The following is a 22,809-nucleotide window of genomic DNA, read 5'->3' on the forward strand; positions in this document are numbered from 1 at the left end:
AGGAGGTGAATAGGTGGAGTAAAAAGGAGAATAGGCAGTGGTTTTGGGGAAATCGCCAACTTTAGTTGAAAAAGCAGAGGAAACCCCAGACATTGCAGTGTTAGGCTTTAGTTCTACCACTCTTGTAAGCCTCCTGTCCAGGAGGGCCATTAGTGTCTGAGTTCTACTCGGTGTGAACTCCAAGTTCCTTCCACCCCTCCGAGCCACCCATTAGAGTGAACTGAAAGATCAGCTAGGGGGAGCAGAGCCACTGTGGCTGAGAATAACTGTTCTAGTGTTTGGTCAGTAAGCAGGAGAGCAAAAAGAGAGAAGGAAACTGCATACAGGGGTTGAATACCTCCAGCCAAAGAAGGTGAGGCATAGAGGTCCTTTACCACTGGGAAACATATCCAAGTCATGTGGCACAAAGGTATGTTACCAGTGATGAATCCATATGGGTTTGCGGCAACCTCAATTCTTGCTTCCTCAGAAGAAAGAATTAAACTGAGAAACATAAGGCAGAGCGAGAGACTGAGGCAGGTTTTAGAGTAGCAGTGAAAGTGTATTAAAAAGCTTTACAGCAGGAATAAAAGGAAGTAAAGTACACTTGGAAGTAGGCCAAGCGGGCAACTTGAGAGATCAAGTGCCCTGTTTGACCTTTTGACTTGGGGCTTTATAGGTTGGTATGCTTATGCTTCTGGGGGGTTGTGTCCCTTTTCCCCTGATTCTTCCCTTGGGGTGGGCTGTCTGCATGTGCAGTGGCCTGGCAACACTTGGGAGGGGCGCTTGCACAGTGTGTTTACTGAAGCTGCGCACATGCTCACTTGAGGCGTTCGTCCCTTACCAGTCCAGGGTTCCTAGAGGAAGGTCATATACCAGTTAAACTGCCGTTTTGTCTCTCGGTGCGCATGTATGAACCCATTTGCTCAGCTCCTGAGATCTTATTGGGATGCTGCTGATCACCAGTTTCAGGTTTTTTAATCTATTGGGAGACTGCCTTTCGCTGGCGCCTGCTGCAACCAATTATTATTTTAGAGAGGCAGCTTAACAGCCTCCCGCCCATCACCTAATGTTTGCCTGACATTCCTGGTGTTGGGAGAAGGCCCTCTCCTGCCCTGCTCATGTCTGACTAGCTACCTACTGCAACAGTCCGAGACAAAGGCTACCAAAGGCTGAGGACACTGGCAGAACCTGATAAGTGAGTGACTTAAGCTTTCCTGGTTCTGAGTCATGGATACACGTCACTGTCTCAGCCTGAAAATTATCTTTCATGGGAGCGGGGAGCCAGAAAGGCGGCAGGCTGGGGTAACCCCAGGTGAAAGAGGGCAGTCCTGTGTGGTAAACCACGAGGGCTGAGACAGAAATGGAAAACTTCTGGAAGCGGAGTCCCCATATTAGCCTACAAGCTTTCCCCATTGCTTGCATTGACTTGCTTGTGCTGTCTTTGTTAAATCTGAGAAATGAAGAAAATAATTCCTTCCACCTATCACAGAAGAATGGTGAAATCAACTCATGTTGACAGGATATTTGATTGTCAACTTTGTGCAAGCACCATTATTTCTAGCCAGCACTACCTTCTCCTTCTCCAGCTGAACCTGAGTATTTGCATAATCTCTAGATTAGATGTTTTTGTATTTCTAGCTTAGGCAATACTTATTTAAAAGAGGCGTGTTCATGGTACTATTTTTTAATAAGAGCTTTTATTTAAAACAAACTCAGTGTGACTTCTTTTCATAAAGGTAAATTAAAGAAAAATACATGAAAATGAAAGATTAGTCCCTTTTTGGAACATAAGCAAGATTTGTTTACTTTACACTAAATCTTTAGTAAACTTACTTCATAATCATGGGGTGATATTGCCTATGTCTGGTTCATCGCCTTTTTCCATTTTTGTCTGTAAGTGTGAGACAGTGTTTTGACCCAGCTTGGTACAAAATATATAGTAGGCAGTTCATTAATGTTATTATACATTCCTCTTCCCTCTTCCCCTTCTCAGCCTAATATCTGTATTTGTATCCCTTATAGAGGTTCTTAAATGTCAAGATTTATTCTTCTGTTTGGTGGAACAGGGAATCAGATTAATAGAAAATAGAAATGCAGATTCCTCCTCCTTTGTATAGCTGTGAGAGAAAAAAAAAAGAAATTCATATTCCCACATAAGCTGATCCAGGCCTGGGGTGTGTGTGCTTCAGGAGGGGTGGTGGGAAGGAACTTCATTCTTGCAAAGCCCTCCAGATGCTGGAGGTAGCTGAGACACATCCACTCACTCGAGATCCATGCTCTCCTTGTTCTTCTGAACTTCTCTGAATAAAAAGCTCTCTCTTGCTCTCCCAGACTTCCTTCTCTAAGTCGTTTGTCATCAGCTCTTGAGCTCTTCAGCCTGGTCACCTCCACTGTTATCTGGGCTCAGTACATGAGCCTTGGCCTGAAAGCAGAGTCAATTAAAATATACCCAGCCATTTATTAAGTTTACCCTGACTTTAATAGCTAGAGTTGTGAAGAAAACTGAATAAATAGAGCTTCAACATAATTTAAGAACCAAAGACATCTAATTATAGAACATCATATTTGAGCTGTATTTATAATCTTTAAATGGAAAGTTTAAAGAAAGGCCACAATTGTTTCTAGTTTCTATTAAAGGCTCAATTTTAAAGGTACTCCAAAGTCTTCTCTGTGGATCAGTTAAATATATAATTATAGTACACAGGGGTCTCAGGATTTAGTCAGGCTAAAAGATTCTGTTAACAGTCAAAGGGAAACTTAGTTTAATTTATCAAATTGTAGAATTTGCTTGCTTTTGAACATACTGGTAACATGCATATAAGCAATAGTGTATGATGTAAGAACTAGTAACAGGCTAAACCTGATAGCTTCACACAACTTTGTGTATTTAGGGCTGTATCTTTCAATTTGTTTCAAGAACAGTTTCTTTTAAAAGTTTTTTATTGCAAAATTCATATTTTATTACAAAAATTAAAACATACAAATAAGGAGAAAGAAGAATCCATTACCCTACAATCTTCAGTGAACACCATTAACATTTTGATACGTACCTTTCAAAATTATTTTTTATGGCTGTATCAACCTGTAAATATACGGTGCATACTGTGCAAGCCATTCTGAACACTTTTAGGTGGATAATAAACACAGGAATACAGTCTGCCTTGGCATGGCTTTGCCTCCTAACTCCCACTAAAACCAACCCTCCCTCTCAGAGAGTATTTTCCTTACCCCCAACAGATGGGCCATGGGTACTTCCAACTTCTTTATTTTTACTACTCTTTTCTCTCTTCTTCTCCTACCCCAATTCGTCCCTGGACTTGGTGAAGTTCCACCTCCTTCCTGAAGTCCTCAATGATTCTCCAAACCATGGTGATTTTGCCTCTTCTGAACTTATTGAAATGTGAATATTTGTCAATATCTGTCATTGGGTTAAAGAAAATAGAGGGAATGAGAGATGTACAAAGAAGAGGAGGACTGAAAATAAATTCAGTAGTAAAAGAAAAACTTTTGAACAGAATATTATAGAAGAGTGCGTTAAACTCATCTCATTTAATATTCATGTCATGTTAGCAATTGGATATAAAAAACATAAATTCACTTAAAAAAGCATATACATTATAGAGTGTTTTGATTTCATCTCCCATATTAGTTATTTTTAGGTTGATTTAAATCAAAATATAATAAGAGTGTATTTCAGATCCCTGTGGAAAGAATGCATTATTGAATACATGGAATTGAGACAAATCCATCTCATAAATAACAGCATAGATCAAAATAAATTCTAGACACTACAATTTAAGTTTAAAAAGTATGAAACTAGAAAACTTTTGTAAGGATGTAATACTTAGAGGGGGATAGAACTTTCTAAATTTCTTGTATAGACACTAGCACATAGTGGTCACTTAATATTTATTGAACGAATGAATGAAATGGAAAAGCAAAGAGACCATAAAGAAAAGATCAATAGGTTTGATGTTATGTACTTAACATAAATATCTTAATGCTCTGTATTTTAATTACAAAATTTGAAAGGCACGTGACACACTTAGAAAATATTTATAGTGTGTAGTAGAGAGCTAATTTTTTTTACTAAACAACTTTTGCAAGTCAAAAAGAAAAGCTATGCATTTCTCCCAGCACTTTGGGAGGCCGAGGCAGGCGGATCACGAGGTCAGGAGATCGAGACCATCCTGGCTAACACAGTGAAAACTCGTCTCTACTAAAAATACAAAAAAATTAGCCGGGTGTGGTGGCAGGCACCTGTAGTCCCAGCTACGCAGGAGGCTGAGGCAGGAGAATGGCGTGAACCCGGGAGGCGGAGCTTGCAGTGAACCAAGATCGCGCCACTGCACTCCAGCCTGGGTGACAGAGTGAGACTCCGTCTCAAAAAAAAAAAAAAAAAAAACTACACATTTCAATAGAAAAATTAGTTAAACCATATAAATATGTCACAGAAGAATAAATAGAAATAATCACTAAATATAAAAAACTTCTGGTTTTATTAATTAATTAAAATAATGCAAACTTTAAAAATTCTATTGTCATTAATCAAAGTGACACACTTTAAAACACATAATAATTCCATTGTTCTTAAAAAGATTAGAGATGGAAGGTTTATTATACTGTTGCTGGTTATATTTCTGTACCTTACAGGAATGCAGTTTGGAATACATTTTTAAATGTAAACTGTTTTAGCTAATATAGATTTTAACTTAAAACATTTTTAGCTAAAAACGTGCTTAGCTTTTGGTCAAGTCGTTCAATTTCTAGGGATTTCTCTAAGGAAAGTACAGATTTGGACAAATGGTAGCTACAAAGGTGTTCATAGTATTTTTAATTTTTAAAATATAAACATCCCAGTATCACCTCTTGGAGATTACTAGTACTAGTGTAGTGGCTGCGTAGCCGGCCTGGCTGGGCTTGAGACCAGCCTCTGCCAGTACCAGCTGAGTGGCCTCATGCTGTTCCCTAACTTCTCTACATCTCAGTTTACTCATCTGTAGGATGGGGGAAAATGTAGTCCCTATTTCATAGAGTAAATGGGAGAATTGAATGTCTGACACAGAAAGTGTTTAATAAGTATTAGCTATCATTTTATTAGTATTTAAGAATGGTATATCCAGACATTGGCTACCACTCAGCCATTAAAATATCATTTTAGAAGGGTATTTAATAACATGAAAAGGTGTTCATTATCTGTTTTCAAGCAAAAAAAGCAGTATATAAAATGGCATATAAATGATCACATTTAAAAATTATATAAATATATTGGGAAAAGACTGAAAAAGAGATATATAAAAATGTTAGTAGTGGATATCTTTAGGTGGTAAAATTATGGGTAATTTAAATTTTCTTCTTGTTCTTGTCTGTCTCCTCTACATTTTCTACAATGGATATATATATATATTTTATATATTTATATATATATATTTTGTATATTTATATATATATATTTTAGCAAAAATAAGATCTACCAACCAAATGAAAAATAATAAAAACAACCTCCTACTCTAAATCACACTTTTCCACAGTTAACAGTAGCTTATGTGAAAATAGGATAATTTTAATAGACTAAAGCTGATACACTAAAAACAGCGTGAGCCTTAGGGTTTCACTGACTGGATGTGAACTCTTAGCTGTGTGAACTTAGATATGCTATTTAACACACCTAACTTTCAGATTCCTCCTTGTGAAATGGGTATGAATATCTTTGCATATCCAATACGAATGTTGAAGTGCAGTAAAATAGTTCATGTCAGAACTATTCATAAACAGAGCAGAGCTATACAAATATGAGATCTTATAACCATCAAACCCTACTGATGCCATTAGATTTTCTGTCCCAAAGAACAGCATGGATCACGTTGCCAGTAAAATCTTTTCTTTTCATCAGAGAAGCACTTGGGGTTTGAGAGTCTTCCTAGTTGCTATTAAAAACTCATTGCATAAAAGTATCAAGCTTTTGGCTCCACTTTATTTCTTTGGTATACATTTCTTTTTTCCTTTGTTTTGCTTCCAAGATATGAGGGGCAGTGAATCATTCTAAAGACTTAACATGAATTCTTGAAACTTGCCTTTATTTTAAAATTTAAGATGACCATTCCAAAGTAAACATATTTTACAGTCCACTCTGAAAGAGACTCAACCTAATATTCTTTGATAGGAACAATGTTTGAAGTAGTTGAGGGAAGTTGGGAAAATAGTAAGCAAAATTTGGAAATAAACTTTACCACATGTTTGAACCACCACAGAGGACAAATCTTGTTCTGCAGTTCAATTATTTTCTTTTCTCGTCATATTATCCTTAACTATTCATAATAACAATGTGTGAACCACTACAGATCAGACAGCGATGTCCCAAAATTTGTGAGTTGCATGCTGGTTTTCAAGTTACAAAGAGAGGAAAACTGGCAGCCCACAAAAATAAAACTTTGAAAGAAATTTAAACACTTTTGAAACATTTTTTATTAAAAATCTGAGAAAGTTAGACATGAGGAATACTGCTTTTGTAGGAACCTTTATTTTTTCTGTGAGGACAACCGCAAAGTAGTTGAAATATGACCAGCTTTCAGTTTTTTCCTTTACCTTTCCTGTGTCTTTTCTGTCAAGTGAGCATACCAATGATTATTAAATTTATAATCCTTTTAATCTCTCATCTGAACAGCTTGCTCCTGAGACCAAGGCTGTCATTCATTGGATTATGGATATTCCTTTTGTGCTCTCTGCCAATCTCCATGGAGGAGACCTTGTGGCCAATTATCCATATGATGAGACGCGGAGTGGTAGGTATTCTTTCTGCTTCTCTTATTGGTTCAAAGTTTATAATACTGTACAAGGGTTTATAGGAAGATTTCTGTAATTTTTTTTAAGGAACTGGACATTAAGTGATTTTTGCCTGAAGAAAGAACTATGTTTAACAGGAAGCTCTCCTAATCATTTCATATGGTGTTGGCATATCTATTTGGCAGAAAAGGACTCACTTTTTCAATAGGTTAGGTGAAGAGAAACGTGATCTTGACAGAGTACCTAGCCAACAGAAAGGGAGAAAATACACGTCATAAACTTGGGTCACTCTTGGACACTGATAAAGTGGAGAGATTACAGAAGTTGTGTAGGTTCATGTAGAAGATGGCTTAAACATGGGGGCAGCCTCTTGGTGCTTGATCAGGGTCCCTGTGGATCTCTACATGTGTCTTATTGTGTTGACACAGTTTTGCATTTGGAACTGTTTCTGGTGGTGTCGGGGAGGGGAAGTGGTGCTTTGGCTTTCTCTAACTAGTTTTAGTTAAGCTTCGGACAAAGCAAGCTTTAGCCAGATAGATATTTTCAAATAGTTTTTTGTTGCTCCAGGGAATTTCCTGCTTTGGATCTATTTTCTGGGGCCTTTGAAGAGTTAGCTTTTTGTAAAAAACAGGATGATTAGTCTATTTTATTTTTTTAAATTTTAGATTCGGGGTACCTGTGTAGGTTTGTTACACGGATACATTACATAATGGTGAGGTTTGGGTTTCTAGGGTACCCATCACCAAAAGAGTGAACTCAATAGGTAATTTTTCACCCCTCACTCCTCCCATCCTCCCCGCTTTTGGAGTCCCCAGGGTCTATTATTTCCACCTTAATGTCCAGGTACACCCATTGTTTAGCTTCCACTTATAAATGAGAGTATGTGGTATTTGATTTCTGAATTATTTCGCTCCGGATAATGGCTCCTAGCTCCATCCATGTCGTTGCAAAATACATGATTTCATTCTTTTTAATGGCTGCTTAGTATTGCATAGTGTATATGTACCACATTTTCTTTATCTAATCAACCATTGATGGACAATTAGGTTGATTCCACGACTCTGCTTTTGTGAATAGTGCTGCCATAAACATATGAGTGCACAAGTCTTCTTTATATAATAATTTCTTTTCCTTTGGATGCATACTTAGTAGTGGGATTATTAGGTTGAATGGTAGTTCTATTTTTAGTTCTTTGAGAAATCTCTGTACTGTTCCTCATGGAAGTTATATTAATTTACATTTCCACCAACACTGGTGGAAATCCACGCCAACATCTGTTGTTTTTTGACTTTTTAATCATAGCCATTCTAAGTCATGTAATATGATATTGTGGTTTTAATTTGCCTTTCTCAGATGATTAGTGATGTTGAGGATTTTTTCCAATTATTTTGACTGCTTGTATGTCTTCTTTTGAGAAAAGTCTGTTCTTGTCCTTTGCTCACTTTTTAATGGGGTTGTTGGGATGATAATTTTAGATACTGGAAACTGAGTGTTGAAGAACATCTTTGGGGAAATAACATTGTTAAATAAATTTGAAGACTTTGTGGTTTGTTGATAATTGGGAAACTTGTAGGCCTGCATAATTTATAATGCATGAATAAGAACACAGTGTATCAAAATATGTTATTTATTTCTATAATACATACAGGAGATTTAAAAAATATAAAACCTATGAGAATGATTCATAGTGGGTATGAGGTTAGTATAGGTACATTTTTTAAATTAAAGATTTTAATGATAAAAATGTTCCTCCTATTCTCCCAGGCCTAGTTTACTATGACTTTATTACCTTTCCCTGCAAAGCTTTCAACTCATAAGTAGAATGTACATTCTACCCAATTTCTACTTTGTAGTATTAGGAATGGAAATTTTGTAACTTTAAACTAAGTGTAATTATTTAGTATTTAAACTTTTACCTCTTTCCCATAGTTATGTAGCTAAAAAAAATACATCAGCAATACAATTACTCAATACTGAATCACTCTTTAGAAAACATGCAGTGCTGCTTGGTCTGTGTCTGTTTCTTTAATCTTGTGGATTTGTTTTCTAGGTAGTGCTCACGAATACAGCTCCTCCCCAGATGACGCCATTTTCCAAAGCTTGGCCCGGGCATACTCTTCTTTCAACCCGGCCATGTCTGACCCCAATCGGCCACCATGTCGCAAGAATGATGATGACAGCAGCTTTGTAGATGGAACCACCAATGGTGGTGCTTGGTACAGTGTACCTGGAGGTGAGTTTCCATTGTGCTCTCTGATTATGTGATTGTAGCTTATTTACAATGACCATTTAGGTTTAGAGAGTGATTTAGATTTAGAGAATCTTCAATCGTCCTCCATCATTAAAAAGTAGACTGAATCTATAGTTCTTCCATTAAAGTCAACTTTTTGCATGAATGATTACTATGTATAATTTTGTTTTTGTGGATTTTAAAAATTGTGATGCTAATTGAAGAGATACAGGAAATGAACTGAAGACATTCATTTGGAAAATAATAAATTGAATATTGTTAAGTACCCTACTTTCCAAATTCAAGCCTTAGGGAATAAGATGGCATCCTTTGTTTATGCCAGTCATGCTCTTTCACTGTAGGTAAATATACATTTTAGAGGGCTTGTTTTGGCTTTTAGCATAACCTGGTGCACAGTACTTTTGTATTAAAGGATGGGATAATGGGGAGTATTTGACATGGAATATTTAGTTTATGTTCACTATTCTAATAATCCCTATGAGATCAGATAGCTTTTTGCCTTTTAGTCTGAAAAGGAAGCAGTTGCCATGTGGGACAGCAGCTGGGGGAAGCCCCTTCCTAGGTAGCCAAGGAAGCTCTCTTGCCTTCCTTGTCCCAAGGCGGACTTTACAGAGCTCGTATTTTCACTAACACTCAAGGATGAAGAGTGAAATGCGAAGATATTTATATATATTTTTACTTTTCTCTTTGCCTGAGAAAAATTTTCTATGGCGCACCTGGAAAAAGAAAATTTGTTAGGGTAATAAGCAACATTAGCTAATTGAAGGGTATTGGTATGTTTAATATGCTTAATTTTGTTGAATTATGTGCTGAGAAAAATATTCTTTCTGATTTTTTTCTTTCTGATACATGTTAATTCTGTTTTTATTTATATTTTGCATTTTAACCAGATGAGACTTAGTACTCTTTCCCCAATAGCTTCAGAAATATGATCTATGTCAAATTTAGGATTTAGAGCATGTCTAGTACATCAGATGGGAAGTAATTTTATACTTTAGTTTTTATAAAAACTTTAATGACTTCTTGGAATTCCTTTTTGAACAAATAGTGTATTGTCAACAAAATATAAAGTAATCTATATCAGTTAAATACTGATAATAACATTATCAACAATAATAATAATATTAGTTAACGATTATGTCTCACTTAACTAAACAGTCAAAGGAAGCTCCGTTAGTCTTCAGTTCTGTATATAGTGAATAACATTCATGTCTTAGGTCAGGTTTTCTAGAAGCAGAACCTGAGATAGGGATTTGGATGCTTGTAATTTATTAAGGGATTACTTTTTAGGACAAACCCTGTAGGGAAGTGAGGGAAGCAGGGCAAGGAAGGGGATAGAGCTAAACAGGGGTGTGGTCTCAGGCAAAGTCCAGCCTTGGCCTGAGCCATTGGAAGAAGCCTGGAGCATAAATTAGGGGCAGGTTTGTCTCCCCTTGAGAGAAAGGGACCAGCCTTTGGTGGCTCCATATTTGTCAGCCATTGGTTGTGGGGTGCCAGCAGGAATTGGGGGTGAGAGATAGCAGGATGTAACTCCCAAGCCAGGTGGGAGATTCTGGCTCCCATCAGCAATTCTCTGGAAAAGGGGTAGGGGGTAGCTGTGAGCTCTAACAGCCAACACCTGCAGCAGTTTGGGTCTGGATGCCCTGCCTCCATAAAAGCAATCTGGTGGGCACTAACAGCATCCTCTGCTAATTTGAGTCAGATTTAAATTAAAATTGTTCTGAATGCAGAATATTCTCTTTGGTGCTATTTGAAGTATTGTTATCATTATATCTTGTATGTAGTAGATACTCAGGGATTGTTGAATTAGTATATAGTGTGAAAGGAAATTAAATTCTAGGACCCCAAATTCATTTAGCTAAAGGGAAAAGTCAAGCTGGGAACTGGGTCACACAAACCTGCCTCCCCATTTTGGTTCCTAAATAAGATGACTACAAGATGAAAGGCTACACGCCTCCCCCATATTTTGCCCACAGGGAAATTCCGGGTGAGCTGTTAAAACTTCACCATGGCCATGTAAATTGATAGCTTATCTTTACAGGTGCAGGCACCCCAGCCCACCAGACACAAATGCGTATCCGATTGCCCCCCTACCCCATTTTGTCTGCATTATCTTATGTAAAATGCACATTCTCCACATTTTTCCTCTGTCCCCTTTGGTTTATGTGAAAACTCTGTGCTTATCAATATCCCACCCTCTCCCCTTTCAATTTGGAGCCCTCAAAATCATCTTCGGAGAGAGGCATAGACCTGTCTCTGGGGCGCATCCTTAACTTTGGCAAAGAAATCTCCTAAAACAATTGAGACTTGTCTCATCATTTTCCTTGATTGACAATAGTATATTGTCAAGACTCCCAATCCCTCAGGAATACACTATGATATTGATTGGGCTTAAGGAACAATATAGTATGTCAGATCATGTCACATGAAGCTCCAATTTCTTCTCCAGTAGAAAGGTAGACTTAGAGGGATGTGCATTTCTTTAATAGATCAGTGGGGATGAAGTCTTTTACCCTGTTGTCTTCTCTGAAGCCCACTCCAGCAATGTGGAAGGTGGGTAATGTCTGCATTAGCACTCTGCAGCAGCAAATGCTTTTACTTAAGAACCTGAGAGTTTGTGCTTTTAAGGTATAACAACCCCCGACCTATGTTGTTCAATCCCTTACGGCAGATGATTTCCCTTAAGTTTTCCCACAGGCTTCCCAAATGCCCTGGTTTGTGTACCTTTTACTTGGTTCTTGATTCAGAAGACTAGCCTGTGTAGAGTTTTAGGCTCCTTGTGCATATTTTGACTTTCCATTTGGTGTTTTGGCAGGGATGCAAGACTTCAATTACCTTAGCAGCAACTGTTTTGAGATCACCGTGGAGCTTAGCTGTGAGAAGTTCCCACCTGAAGAGACTCTGAAGACCTACTGGGAGGATAACAAAAACTCCCTCATTAGCTACCTTGAGCAGGTAAACACAGTCCGCAGCATAAAAATGCAGGGTTTACAAGCATTCAAACCTGGCACACAATGGTCTTGTAAGAGGAGTCCAGGAGAATCCATCTGGTGCAGAATGAGGATGCCATATTTGGAAGGCAGGTGTCAGCAGTGTTTCAGTTAGGCTTTTATTTGTCATAGGTTTTGTGGCTCATGACTATTCACCAAGAACTGACTAAACTGGAGAGTATACAGAAAAGACGTAGACTCTCGTTTCTGTTTGTATTATTCTAAGCAAGGGCAATCCTAGGACTCTCTCCCACCCTGATCACCGTGAGGCATCCCAGGCAGAGCCAGAACAAAAGTAAGGCAAGTGAGGCACCTAGAATGGAAAATTTAAGGAGGATTTTAATCTTAGGGGCATGCAAGTACAGGATTAGCACTTGAGAGTGAGTGTCTCTTTAAGTTTTGAGCTGTACAGGCCTCATCTTTCTCACCCTAGACTCAGCTGCATCACAGGTAATAATAATAATAATGAGTTATGTTTATTTGTCATTTACTATTTCCCAGGCATTATACTAAATGCCTTTTATGTAATAATTAGTTCATTTAATCCACACAACAACCTTATGGGGGAAATTATCTTCATCATCATTATAATCATCACTAAATTAAAGATGAGGAATCAGAGACACAGAGAGGCTAGACAGCTCACCTGAAGTTGCTTAGCTAGAATCTGAATCCAGGCTGTCTATTTCCAGAATCACCATGCTGTACTGACTTTCAGAACAGAAGCCTGGATCTTTACCAGAGAGCCATTTATGTAGCCATTCCAATGTGATCCATATAGAATTTTGGGGGATCTCACCATCTGCCAGAATAAAATCCTTCACCTACTCAGGCCAGTCCTCTGCCAACCCCACCCCCTGCATAGTATGTAGACACTGGCCCCAGAGGCAGTGGCAGTGGAAAGACCTAAGACTCTGTTCATTCCTGCAGTTCTTTGCCAGTCTTCAAATTTTATTCTGAATGTGGCCATTTACACCTAAAGTCAAGTAGAGTGATGTTAGTTTCATGTGCCAACAAATAGTCCAGACCAATCTGTTAAACTAATTTGACATAAAAAAAAGCTGTTAAATAAACATTTAAGTATTTATATGTGTATATGTACATATAAACATATACATATAAAATCAACACTTTTTTTAAAGTAAAACCAGGAGTTGAATCCAGTTTCTTTCTCCACCATTGCAAGGCTCTGTTGCAGTGGTCCCTATAGCTTGCTATGGCCTCCTTTGAATAAAGGCTGCTCTACAAAAAAAAAAAAAAAAAAAAAAAAAAAGAAGAAGCAAAATCAGCATAGGAATTCTTTTACACATGTCAAATATCCATATACTGTAATACCTTACCAGGGACTGTCGTGGAATAGATCCACTGATGTCAGATGGTGATTAGAGAGCACTCATTCCACTGGATTCTTTTTAAATCAATGGATTCCTGCTGCATGTTAGCTTAAAAAGGTATTTTCCAACAACAAAAACTAAGGATAAGTAGTCCACGATGACTCTAGAACAACTTTGGTGGGAACCCCTACAGAATGTCTCCTTTGAGGAGAGCCGTATCTGGATGGATCTTCTAAGAGCAAAGTTAACTGAAAAGTATGTTTTTGGATAGAGGAAGTAAGATGGGACTGATTGGGGTGTTCTCCACTTACATATCAAATACAGTGCTTTTTATTTTAATAAATATTTAATAATATTTAAATGTTTAATAATATTTGTCTTAATTCTCCTTAATACAGTGCTTTTAATTTTATGTATATATTTTTTCAACTAAAATATATTGACTAGTTTCACATCCCTGGCATTCTGTGAGGCACTGGGGATAGTGACCGTCCTCAGGAAGGCTTCACACGAGTGCTGTCAGAAACAAGAATACCTAATCACAAGAGAGGAGGAGAGCTGGCTGAAAAACAATACAAGCTTAGCTACAAGGAGCAATAACAGTACACAGAAGGGGACCTAACCGAGTCACGGGAATTTGGAAAAGGCTTCTTGGAGCCCATAAGATTTACTAAAGTCGATGCCAATAAGATCATCACTCTGATCAACAATTTAAAAACATACTTAGCTGCTGTTTAAATCATCTGTTAGTTCTTGAGGAAAAAAATAATACAAAACAAATAAAACACATCTTCTTACCATCAGGAAAAAGGAGATTTGTCATACTTATGGTAGCAGGTGGGCATGCATCCAATTCATCTGACAGTAATATCAATTTATATATAAATAAGCTAAAAAGAAGAAGGTTAAAGTTATACAATCCTATTTTATGCCACGCAGAATAAGAATTTGCTCTGTCCACAGATCCATGTGATCTACCTTGATATGGCATTGTCATTAGGATGCAAACTGTGTCTAAGCAGTGAGTGGTATTTATAAACAGCTCATCTAGCTTGCATCATAGAACACTCCAGTTTAGGAAAACAAAGGCTGATGAAAAATCAGTGAGGGCTGCCAGAAGTTCTGTGTTGTAATTGTTGTCTTGACAATGGTGGTGATTAGTAATTGAACACCTGGGCCTAAAATCTAAGCTTGGACTAGTTTACAACTCATGGAAAATAGGTGATTAGGAGATCTATTTCTGTAATTGTTTGAGAGGAAATCCCTTACAGAGTTTTAAAGAGATGTTTGCAGGGACTAGAATTGTAAAGCTAATTAGAGTAGAGAGTCTGCTAAGGAGAAGAGCCTCCCTTCCACTCAGTAGCTTTGAAAGAGTCTAGTTCTCAAAATTCTCAAAAAATTTCTTAAAGAATGGTTCATGGGCCAGGCGTGGTGGCTCACGCCTGTAATCCCAGCACTTTGGGAGGCCGAGGCGGGCAGATCATGAGGTCAGGAGATCAAGACCATCCTGGCTAACACGGTGAAACCCCGTCTCTACTAAAAATACAAAAAATTAGCTGGGCGTGGTGGCACGCGCCTGTAGTCCCAGCTACTCAGGAGGCTGAGGCAGGAGAATGGCATGAACCCGGGAGGCGGAGCTTGCAGTGAGCCGAGATCACACTACACTCCAGCCTGGGCAATAGAGCGAGACTCCGTCTCAAAAAAAAAAAAAAAAAAAAAAGAATGGTTCATGGGCACCTGCATTAGAATCACCTAGAGTTCTTATTAAAAATGAGTTTCCTCTCCTACCATTAAATCACACTCTCTGCAGGGCAGGACCGAAGAATCTTCATTTGCAGCAAGCTATCTGAGTGACACTAAGTACATGAGGGTTTAGGGGTTGTAAACAGTCCTAGCAAAAATGGAGAATCTTCTGGATGCTTTTTCAGCCTTCGCTGAAACTGAGATGTCCTGGAATCTGGGGAGCAATCATTGCAGGCACCGCAAGTGTAGTAAAACAGCTTCTCCAGGCATGAGTGAAATTTGGACTTTCGTGATTTCTTTTGCAAAAGCCATACAGTCTGAATTTTCCAGTCTGAATTCATGGGAAGTTGACACAGCCCATACACTTCTACTGAGATTTATTACTACACTGGAATTTTTCAAACAGAAAAGTTGACATATCACAGACAGACATTTACTTCTTTAACTATTTGTTAAACTGCATATTGCACATATTGCAATATAAGTCTTGGATTGCAGAGGCAGAAAAAAGTAAAGCCATGAATATTAACCTAATATATTTGTGCCTAATACAGGCAAATAATATGTTCTTGTAGTGATTGATTTACTTACTTTACAATGATGTGGGAATTAGAAACTTTCTTTAAGGCTTATAATATTGATAGTTTCAGGATTATAGTGCCTCAAGAGGAATAAAGTACTTGGGTAAAGCCTCTTTTATCAGCTAGCATCTTTCTAAGTTTTATTGAACGGGGCCTCATTTTAAGAAATTTAGAGTTTGGGTCTCTATAGCCCTTTTCTTCTTCTCTACACTTTTTCTGATTTTTCATCTTTTAATTCAGAAAGTTAAGTTTTCATGTTTTCCAATGGCTAAATTTCAAACTCTTTTCAATTTTGGTTGGCTTATTAGTTATGGAGAGAAGTTAGAATTGAATAAATCTTAAATTTTTAGAAATATATTTACTCTCTTTACTATACTGGTTGCCAATAAAATGATCATTATTACTGACAACAGTAATAATTATTACTGTTTCCTATTTGCAACATTAAAAAATTACATTTTTTAACATAAAAAATTACATGTTATTTTTATAGGGTGTGAGAGTTTTCTTTTTTTTAAGAAAAATGGCACACACAAAAAATATTGCTGGTAACAAGGCACATCTTTTTGATAAAACAGTGTACCACTGCCGAATTTATTCTTTGATGACAAAGGATTACAGGAGACTTATCTGTCTTCTGTAGGGAAATAGTCAAGTATCATAAGTAGTGAAAGCAATTTATTTTCTATAGCCCGATTGGGTGAGGCACAACCTGAGCATTTGGGATGTTGGTGCGTATTTTGTTAAGTAATCAAGTTTAATGAATTACGATTTGATATTCTAGATGCAGTACTTTCTTAAAGACCTGAAGCGACTCTGTCACTTCAAACACATATTGACTTAGATGAACTGTCTTTCCAAAATAAAGAGAAAAGCAGTTTTTGTAGTTTGCAGTGTATTAAACAATAGCCAGTTGATGACTACAACTTAATTTAGGGGGATTATTTTCAATGGCAGCTCTCCCATCTTCTTTCTAAATCAACATTCTATTTTCTGTTATGAGGCTCACTACTCTATTTTCAGCCAAAATAATGTTAATAGATTTGATGCAAAAGCAGTCACAGTATATATCTTTTTATCCAGAATGAGTTAATATTAACGGGCTTGTATTATGATATCCTTGTTAATTGACAGTAGCCATATAATGAATACACAGGTGACCAAAATTGAAAGAGAGTAAGTTATGAAATGCACTAAGACTAGAACTTTACACATACTGGAGCAGGACGAGCTGCAGACAAAACCCCTCAGACACCGAGTTAAAGAAGGAAGGGCTTTATTATTCGGCCGGGAGCATCGTCAAGACTCATGTCTCAAAAACCCAGCTCCCTGAGTGAGCAATTCCTGTTCTTCTTAAGGGCTTACAACTCTAAGGGGGTCCGCATGAGAGGGCTGTGATCAATTGAGCAAGCAGGGGGTACGTGACTGGGGGCTGCATGCACCAGTAATTAGAACGGAACAGAACAGGACGGGGATTTTCACAGTGCTTTTCCATACACTGTCTGTAATCTATAGATAACATAACCGATTAGGTCAGGAGTCCATCTTTAACTACCAGGCCCAGGGTGTGGCGCCGGGCTGCCTGCTTGTGGATTTCATTTCTGCCTTTTAGTTTTTCCTTCTTCTTTCTTTGGAGGCAGAAATTGGGCATAAGACAATATGAGGAGTGGTCTCCTCCCTTAATATGACACTTTTTAAGATGATTTGGAAGGTACTAAAGTCTTTTTTTTGGGAAGCAAACAAGACATTAATTTTCATTTATCTATTTAGGGAAAAGCAGAATAAAATGCACAAAAAATTCAGTGGCCTTTTGTGCATGTCTTGATTCTTAAACAATGGAGATCTACGGTATTTGCTGGAAAATAAGGAGATGCTTGATATGAAACATATTTAAGGCCATTTCTATAAATTTATAGGTCATATTAATTTTTTGGTTATTTTTGACCTTCACAGATACACCGAGGAGTTAAAGGATTTGTCCGAGACCTTCAAGGTAACCCAATTGCGAATGCCACCATCTCAGTGGAAGGAATAGACCACGATGTTACATCCGGTGGGTCTTTGCCACAATTGGAGGCTCTACGTTATGTACAAGAGCATAATTACTAATTATCATAATTATAAGTCTTATGTTCTTCTAAGCAAAACAAATAGCTCGTATCTCTACAGCGTTTCTCAGCTTTGATCTGGTGAAGTTTCCTTTGTGGGCTCAGGTCAGGCGGAGTGAGTGGAGCCCAGGGCGGCTGCTGCGTTAGAAACCCGGGTGCAGCAGATGGCGCACTTTCCTCAGCTATCGCCCCAGAGCTGGGAGGTGGTGCCACAGGCTGCCGATTCTTCGCGGTTCTTCAGGCAAAGGAAAAGGAGCTGCTGGAGTTAAAATACCAGTGACTTTCTAGTCTCTGTTAAGAAGTGCTAACGAGCTGCGAATGGGGAGACCGAAGGAGGGAGCGGAAAGAGGAGGAAGGAAGAAAACTGCTGCGGGTTGTGTGTCTAGAAATTCTCACACAGTTTTTCATTTAATCCGTATAATAAATCCGCAGGGATTCAAGGTTAAACAAGAATTTATAGGATTGAGGTGCGATGTTAGTGACTTCCAGGTTTTGAGCTCCATTTCCATTTCCCCAGTTTGAGGAAAATGATGCATTTTTCTGGCAAGTCTACCTACTCCCATTAATAAACATTGATCCAGGTCATTTTAGTTTGTCATTTGTTGGGATCTTTTCAATAATGACAACTTTTTCTTTTTAGCTATAAACTCTTTACAATTTTTTTTTAGACTTTGTGACAATTAACCTTTAACTTATGTCCCAAACCACTCTGTACCATCAACTCTTTCTTAACTTTCACATTTATAGCTTGGATTAAAAAAAAAATCTTTAACATTTGTCCTCTAAAACTCCATTCATTCTTCATGTATCAACAGCCCACCAGGTGCCAGCCAGTATGCCAGAATCTGTGCCAAGATGTTACCCCATGTAGCCCCTTAGCCCTTAGCTGAGAGGGTGAAACCCAGCGTTAGTATCCATGCCACAAGAAACCTGTTAGCCCTAATGTGTCATACAAATATTTTATTTTCTCTACATTCCATGATGTGAAATGCTTAGGAAAATCTAACCTAGGGAATAAATAGGTGGGAAGAAATTAAATCAGAGGAGGGGCTCTAGAATACTCCAGCTTTTCAAGGGCAAGGTGATAATAAGAAGGAACCAGCAATAGAACTGACGGTAGAAAATGAAGTGTGTTGTCCTGGAGGCCTTGAAGTGCTTCAAGAAGGAGGGAGTGAAAAAGCGTTAATTAAGATGAACCTTGTGAATGAATCCTTGGATTTAGCAGTTCAGAGGATCTTGACAAAATCTGTTCAATGGAGTGAACGGTGGGATCCTGATTGGACTGGGTCCAAGAGAGAATAAGAGAAGAACCATTCTGAGATTGAGAACATGAACAAACCTTTCCAGAAATTTTGCTATAAAGCAAAAAGACAATTGAGGCACTAGCTGCAAGCAGATGTGGATTTAGAGGTAGATTTGATGATATGGTGATGGGGGCTTAATTTTTTTGACTGTACCTATTTTTGCAATGAAATAAGATGTAAAGTAACAACTGGGAGGAAGAACAGGATGTGTAGGGGTGTTAGGAAAAAGGAGAAGGTGTGAAGTGTCTACGAAAACCTTGCTCTTCAAAGTGTGGCCTCTGCTCGCAACCTTAGCATTGCCCTGGGGCTGGTCAGGAATGCAGAACCTGGGAGCTGGAATCAGATTTTTCATTTTACCAAGTTCCCAGGTTTGCACCCAAGTTTGAAAATCACTGACTTAGGTAAATGGGAGATTGAATGGACTAGGGTGCCCAGTGTATTCTAAGTCTTTAGAAATCTAAATTTCTAATAAGGCCTCAGAGATCCTACAGGGGCTACCTTTGGCCCACACTCTGTGAAGATTCTCTGACCATCAGGTCTTCACCTGGCAAGAATCAAAACATGATGGCTGTATGTTCTGACCCTGCTGCTTGGGGAATTCATCTGTCTTTTTACCTGTGTTGCTCCTGATGTGATTAGAAGGTCTATGATCGTACGAGGTTTATTAGACAATTTAACATTGATATCTATAAAGTAGCTATAAGAAATGAAGCCTGTAAAGAGAGTTTCACACCCTATTCAATAAAATTTCATTAAATTCCCTATATATTTACTTTAAAAATCGAGAATCAAAAAAGTTGAACTGAGCTAGACTGGGTATTCCTTAGATGGCGTAATTATGCATTGTATAATTCTGCATATTTCATGTGCTTTGTGATTTGATATTCTGCTTTCCTACAGCAAAGGATGGTGATTACTGGAGATTGCTTATACCTGGAAACTATAAACTTACAGCCTCGGCTCCAGGCTATCTGGCAGTAACAAAGAAAGTGGCAGTTCCTTACAGCCCTGCTGCTGGGGTAAGTAATCATAATAGCCAAACGCTATAATAATAATTAAGCATTTATCATTGTCAGGCATACTGAAGTGATTTATATTTAATCTTCATACTAGCCCTATGAGGTAGGCAACATTGTTATCTCAACTTAACAGATGAGAAAACTGAGGCTTAGCAAAGTTAATATGAAGCTCTATTACCATTTCTCAGTTTTTGAAGAGATTTACAAGAAAATGAAATGAAACTTTAAAAAATTAAATTTTTAATTGCTAACCTTGATTTCCATCTCAATGGGATTATGTTTCATTTGCCTTTTTATCTTTAGCACCTAGTGCAGTGCCTTTCTCAGTAAGTATTTGAAAAAAAATGATGCATAAAAGAAAATTTAAGTGGTAACCAAACACTTATTTAGCATATTTTATGTGCAAGGCTGTCTGTGCTAAGTACTATCAAAAACCATATCTTATTTAAGTAGATCTCATTTGTTTGTTAGGAAGGTGATGGTGATAAGACCAAAACTTCTCTTAGAGCAGAATTTTACTACTACCTTTGTATTATATGCCTGGGACCGTGGGAATACCTGTAGGATTTCTTGAAAGTCTAAAAAGCTTACTTGAAAAGAATTTATTATTATTTTTGTTTATATGCCCAAAACTTGGAGTATAAATGCTTGATTTATGCAAACAAAATATCTTGAGTTTTTAACTGGTATATGGTTTTGATTGTGTGCATGTATGTCTACATTGGGCTGTATATGTATTAAAATCAATAGGTATATTTGGGTAACTGAAACCTGGAAAAAAATGGCCCTGGGAACAAGTTGTAAAGGTTCAACTGTTTTGATCCTTTGTCTTTCTGGCATGTGTTAGTGCAAGGATGTAGTCAGTGTAATCACGATCCAAAATAATCAGGCGTTTAAGTGGCCAAATCAAGAAACTCTTAGTTCCATCTGGGATGGGGCCTGAGGGGATTGGGGTTGGGGGCTGCCTACTTTGAATAGCCTTTTATGCGGAGTGTGTGGCTTCTCCCTAGACCTGATGAAGACTCCCATTCACAAAGAGAATGGCTTGGACACATACATGCTTTTGTCAGTTTCTTTAACAAATTCAAGATTCTGGATAGCAGAACCTTGTGGTTTGGGATACCAGCATGCTAACTGTATTCTTCCACATTCCCTCCCACATTAGGAGAAGATTCAAGGCTGACAGGCGGTGCTCACTAAATAACCAAAGGCAGAAAATTAACTATAAGTTACATCCTCTTTTTTTCTTTTCTTTTTTGAGACAGAGTCTTGCTCTGTCACCCAGGCTGGAGTGCAGTGGCACGATCTTGGCTCACTGCAAGCTCTGCCTCCCGGGTTCAAGAGATTCTCCTGCCTCAGCCTCCTGAGTAGCTGGGATTACAGCGTGCGCCACCGTGCCCGGCTAATTTTTGTATTTTTACCAGAGATGTGGTTTCACCATGTTGGTCAGGTGGGCCTCGAATTCTTGACCTTGTGATCTGCCCACCTCGACCTCCCAAAGTGCTGGGATTACAGACGTGAGCCACCGCGCCTGGCCAGTTACATCTTTTTATGAGGAGAAGAGACTGGGGCAGGAATTTTGTTGAATTATATCTGTCTTCAAAGCTATGAAATCAAAGGACATTTCAAACATAAGGCTTTTGAATTTTGCTTTTGAATTTTTTTCCCCTGAAAATATCTTTTGTTTATCGCAAGAGATTTTATTTCAGGATTTACTTTAATTCAGGTGGCTGGATTGAGTGTATACTGAAACTGCTCTTATTTTTTAATTTCAATTTAAAAAAACACATGCAGTTTGATAATAATATGTTCTTGATTTTCTCTTTTAGGTTGATTTTGAACTGGAGTCATTTTCTGAAAGGAAAGAAGAGGAGAAGGAAGAATTGATGGAATGGTGGAAAATGATGTCAGAAACTTTAAATTTTTAAAAAGGCTTCTAGTTAGCTGCTTAAATCTATCTATATAATGTAGTATGATGTAATGTGGTCTTTTTTTTAGATTTTGTGCAGTTAATACTTAACATTGATTTATTTTTTAATCATTTAAATATTAATCAACATTCCTTAAAATAAATAGCCTCTTAGGTAAAAATATAAGAACTTGATATATTTCATTCTCTTATATAGTATTCATTTTCCTACTATATTACACAAAAAAGTATAGAAAAGATTTAAGTAATTTTGCCATCCTAGGCTTAAATGCAATATTCCTGGTATTATTTACAATGCAGAACTTTTTGAGTAATTCTAGCTTTCAAAAATTAGTGAAGTTCTTTTACTGTAATTGGTGACAATGTCACATAATGAATGCTATTGAAAAGGTTAACAGATACAGCTCGGAGTTGTGAGCACTCTACTGCAAGACTTAAATAGTTCAGTATAAATTGTCGTTTTTTTCTTGTGCTGACTAACTATAAGCATGATCTTGTTAATGCATTTTTGATGGGAAGAAAAGGTACATGTTTACAAAGAGGTTTTATGAAAAGAATAAAAATTGACTTCTTGCTTGTACATATAGGAGCAATACTATTATATTATGTAGTCTGTTAACACTACTTAAAAGTTTAGGGTTTTCTCTTGGTTGTAGAGTGGCCCAGAATTGCATTCTGAATGAATAAAGGTTAAAAAAAAATCCCCAGTGCGTGTATTTCAATTCCCTAAGATTTTTGGTCTGGCATTGTGGTCTTGTGATGAAAACATGTATTCTCTTAATGG

The 22,809-nt window shown here is 37.7% G+C and overlaps 1 protein-coding gene across 1 annotated transcript in view; it reads left to right on the forward strand.

The window, feature by feature from the left end:
* CPE (carboxypeptidase E) overlaps positions 1–22,605 on the forward strand; it is a 118,580-nt gene extending 95,975 nt beyond the window's left edge. The window contains exons 4-9 of the mRNA XM_004040594.5: positions 6,647–6,764; positions 8,816–8,998; positions 11,832–11,971; positions 17,618–17,717; positions 19,977–20,095; positions 21,925–22,605. Of these exons, the coding sequence (XP_004040642.1) occupies positions 6,647–6,764; positions 8,816–8,998; positions 11,832–11,971; positions 17,618–17,717; positions 19,977–20,095; positions 21,925–22,023 (759 nt within the window). The 3' untranslated portion in view covers positions 22,024–22,605. The remainder of the gene's footprint in view (positions 1–6,646; positions 6,765–8,815; positions 8,999–11,831; positions 11,972–17,617; positions 17,718–19,976; positions 20,096–21,924) is intronic.
* Positions 22,606–22,809: the final 204 nt, after the last annotated feature.

Source organism: Gorilla gorilla, chromosome 3 (genome assembly GCF_029281585.2).
Source record: "Gorilla gorilla gorilla isolate KB3781 chromosome 3, NHGRI_mGorGor1-v2.1_pri, whole genome shotgun sequence".
Taxonomy (NCBI): domain Eukaryota; kingdom Metazoa; phylum Chordata; class Mammalia; order Primates; family Hominidae; genus Gorilla; species Gorilla gorilla.